General features: G+C 38.4%; 1 protein-coding gene across 1 annotated transcript in view; it reads right to left on the reverse strand.

The window, feature by feature from the left end:
* Positions 1 to 1,990, reverse strand: part of LOC110288767 (chitinase-like protein 4) — a 5,252-nt gene extending 3,262 nt beyond the window's left edge. The window contains exons 1-2 of the mRNA XM_021155022.2: positions 1,832 to 1,990; positions 1,167 to 1,291 (exon numbers count right to left, since the gene is read on the reverse strand). Of these exons, the coding sequence (XP_021010681.1) occupies positions 1,167 to 1,291; positions 1,832 to 1,987 (281 nt within the window). The 5' untranslated portion in view covers positions 1,988 to 1,990. The remainder of the gene's footprint in view (positions 1 to 1,166; positions 1,292 to 1,831) is intronic.
* Between the last annotated feature and the right edge of the window lie 143 nt (positions 1,991 to 2,133).

A 2,133-nucleotide genomic window follows, 5' to 3' on the forward strand; every position in this document is an offset into this window, starting at 1 on the left:
CAAACCACCAAGCAAATAGTACAGATAGGGAGACCTTTGGCTCCATTCCTGTATGTAGCACAGGATAGCATTGTCTGGCATCAATAGGAGTAGAGGTCTTTAGTCCTATGAAGGCTAAATTCCCCAGCATAGGGGAATGCCAGGGCAGTGAGGAGGGTATAGGTTGGTTTGAGGGGAAGCTCCCTTATAGAAACAGGTGGCAAGAGGAAGTGATGGGGCCTTCTGGAGGGAAAACTGGGAAAGGGGATAGCATTTGAAATGTAAATACATGTAGTATCTAATAAAAATGAGAAAACATTTTGTCATAGCATCTTGTGTTATATGCATAATACTTGCAGGATATCATGTCTCACAAAATTCTAGCATTTTGGGCATGAGTTCTAGACCCAAGCCCACCATATTATAAAGAAGGTATTACTTAATGGCTGCAAAATGAGTCAGTTTCAAGCTGTCTTAGGAATGTGGCCTTTGGTAGGTGCCTGTATTCTCATGGATGAGCCAAGAGCCAGGGGTATATAGGATTTAGAATTTGTGTAAGGGAAGATTAACTTCATTAAAAACTGAAAGCATTTACCCTAGAACTCCCTGTTACTAAAGTACCAATCAAAGAAACGACATGATAGGACTCAGGGCTCTAGCTGCATATGTAGCAGAGAATAGCCTAGTCAGTCATCAGTGGGAGGAAAGGCCCTTGGTCCTGTGAAGGTTCTATGCCCCAGTATAGGGGAATGCCTGGCCCACAGAGCAGGAGTGGGTGTGTTGGGATGTAGGGGCATGGGGAGGGGTTAGGAAGTTTTCAAGGGAAAACTAGGAAATGAAATAACATTTGAAATGTAAATAAAGAAAATATATAATAAGTAGAAAACAATCTGAAAGCCAAAAACCTATAATTCAGAAGAATATACTTACAGCTATTAGGATGATTTCCAGAGGAAGCTATTAGTGAATGTATATGATCAAAATACATTATATTAATGTATGAAATGATTCTATAGATAAACACATTATATATAAGATAAATAAATATAAAGTTAGAATTCTTTCTTAGGACCCTTTTCATTCCTATGTAGTCAAAGCATACCCATAACAGTGCCTTGCAGCAACCAATAAATAAGTGACCTCTGCTTAAACCCACACAGGAGTCCTGAAGATGGATTCCCACTTACTGAGACAGTTCAGGGATTTTGTAACCAGACTGGATTACGTCTATGATTCCTGCTCCTGTGGAAGTGAGTAGCAGCCTTGGAATGTCTTTCTCCACGGATTCTTCCTCAAAAGCTTTACGCATTTCCTACAAAATGTACAATGTACTTACATGTTGTTTCATAGTTTTATGATAACTATGATTCCTATAAATTATTTCAATGGACGTTTACAATTTATTTTTACTTTATTGTNTAAATACCTCAATAAATCATTGAAATTGATCATATTAATTTACGGCAACCTCATCTGTACATAAATTTAAAAAACTTCTGGCTTATAAGGATTGAACTATGCATGCAAACAACAGAATTAGTTGTGAAACTTACTAGCTGTGTGATCCTCGAAAGGTACTCAAAAACCCTCTGTATATTAATTGTTTTGTCTGTAACATGAAGATCCTGACACTGGACTCACTTCCTAGAGGGCATATGATCATGCACTGTGGTTCTAACACAGCATAGAAAGTAATGTCTCACATGTTTGTTGAACAAAGGCATCATAATTTAGGACACAAACAGTGCTGAGATTCTACAATTCTATATTTGTTTGGTTTAGTAAAATTTATAGTTCTTGAAATGGAGAGATTTAACCTTTTAGGACCAAAGAATTTTTCCAATAGACTGACCTGTACCAGAACACTGAAGAGGTGTTTGTCCTTAGGAGGGCTTCCTCGAGACCCAGGGTACTGCCAGTCCAGGTTGAGGCCATCAAACTTATATTGACGGAGGAATCTGATAACTGACTTAATGAATGTCTGACGGGTCTGAGGACTAGAGACCATGGCACTGAACCTTATGCATATTGAAAGAAGTTAGTGTTAGACTTCTATGACATTGACTCCTTGGGCACAAAACAGTTCACAGTTGATTTTTGACTCCTTGTCCTTTACCAAGGTACCCTGTTTCTCTCTCATCCTCCCTTTATATT

This window comes from Mus caroli, unplaced genomic scaffold (assembly GCF_900094665.2).
Source record: "Mus caroli unplaced genomic scaffold, CAROLI_EIJ_v1.1 scaffold_20604_1, whole genome shotgun sequence".
Classification (NCBI taxonomy): domain Eukaryota; kingdom Metazoa; phylum Chordata; class Mammalia; order Rodentia; family Muridae; genus Mus; species Mus caroli.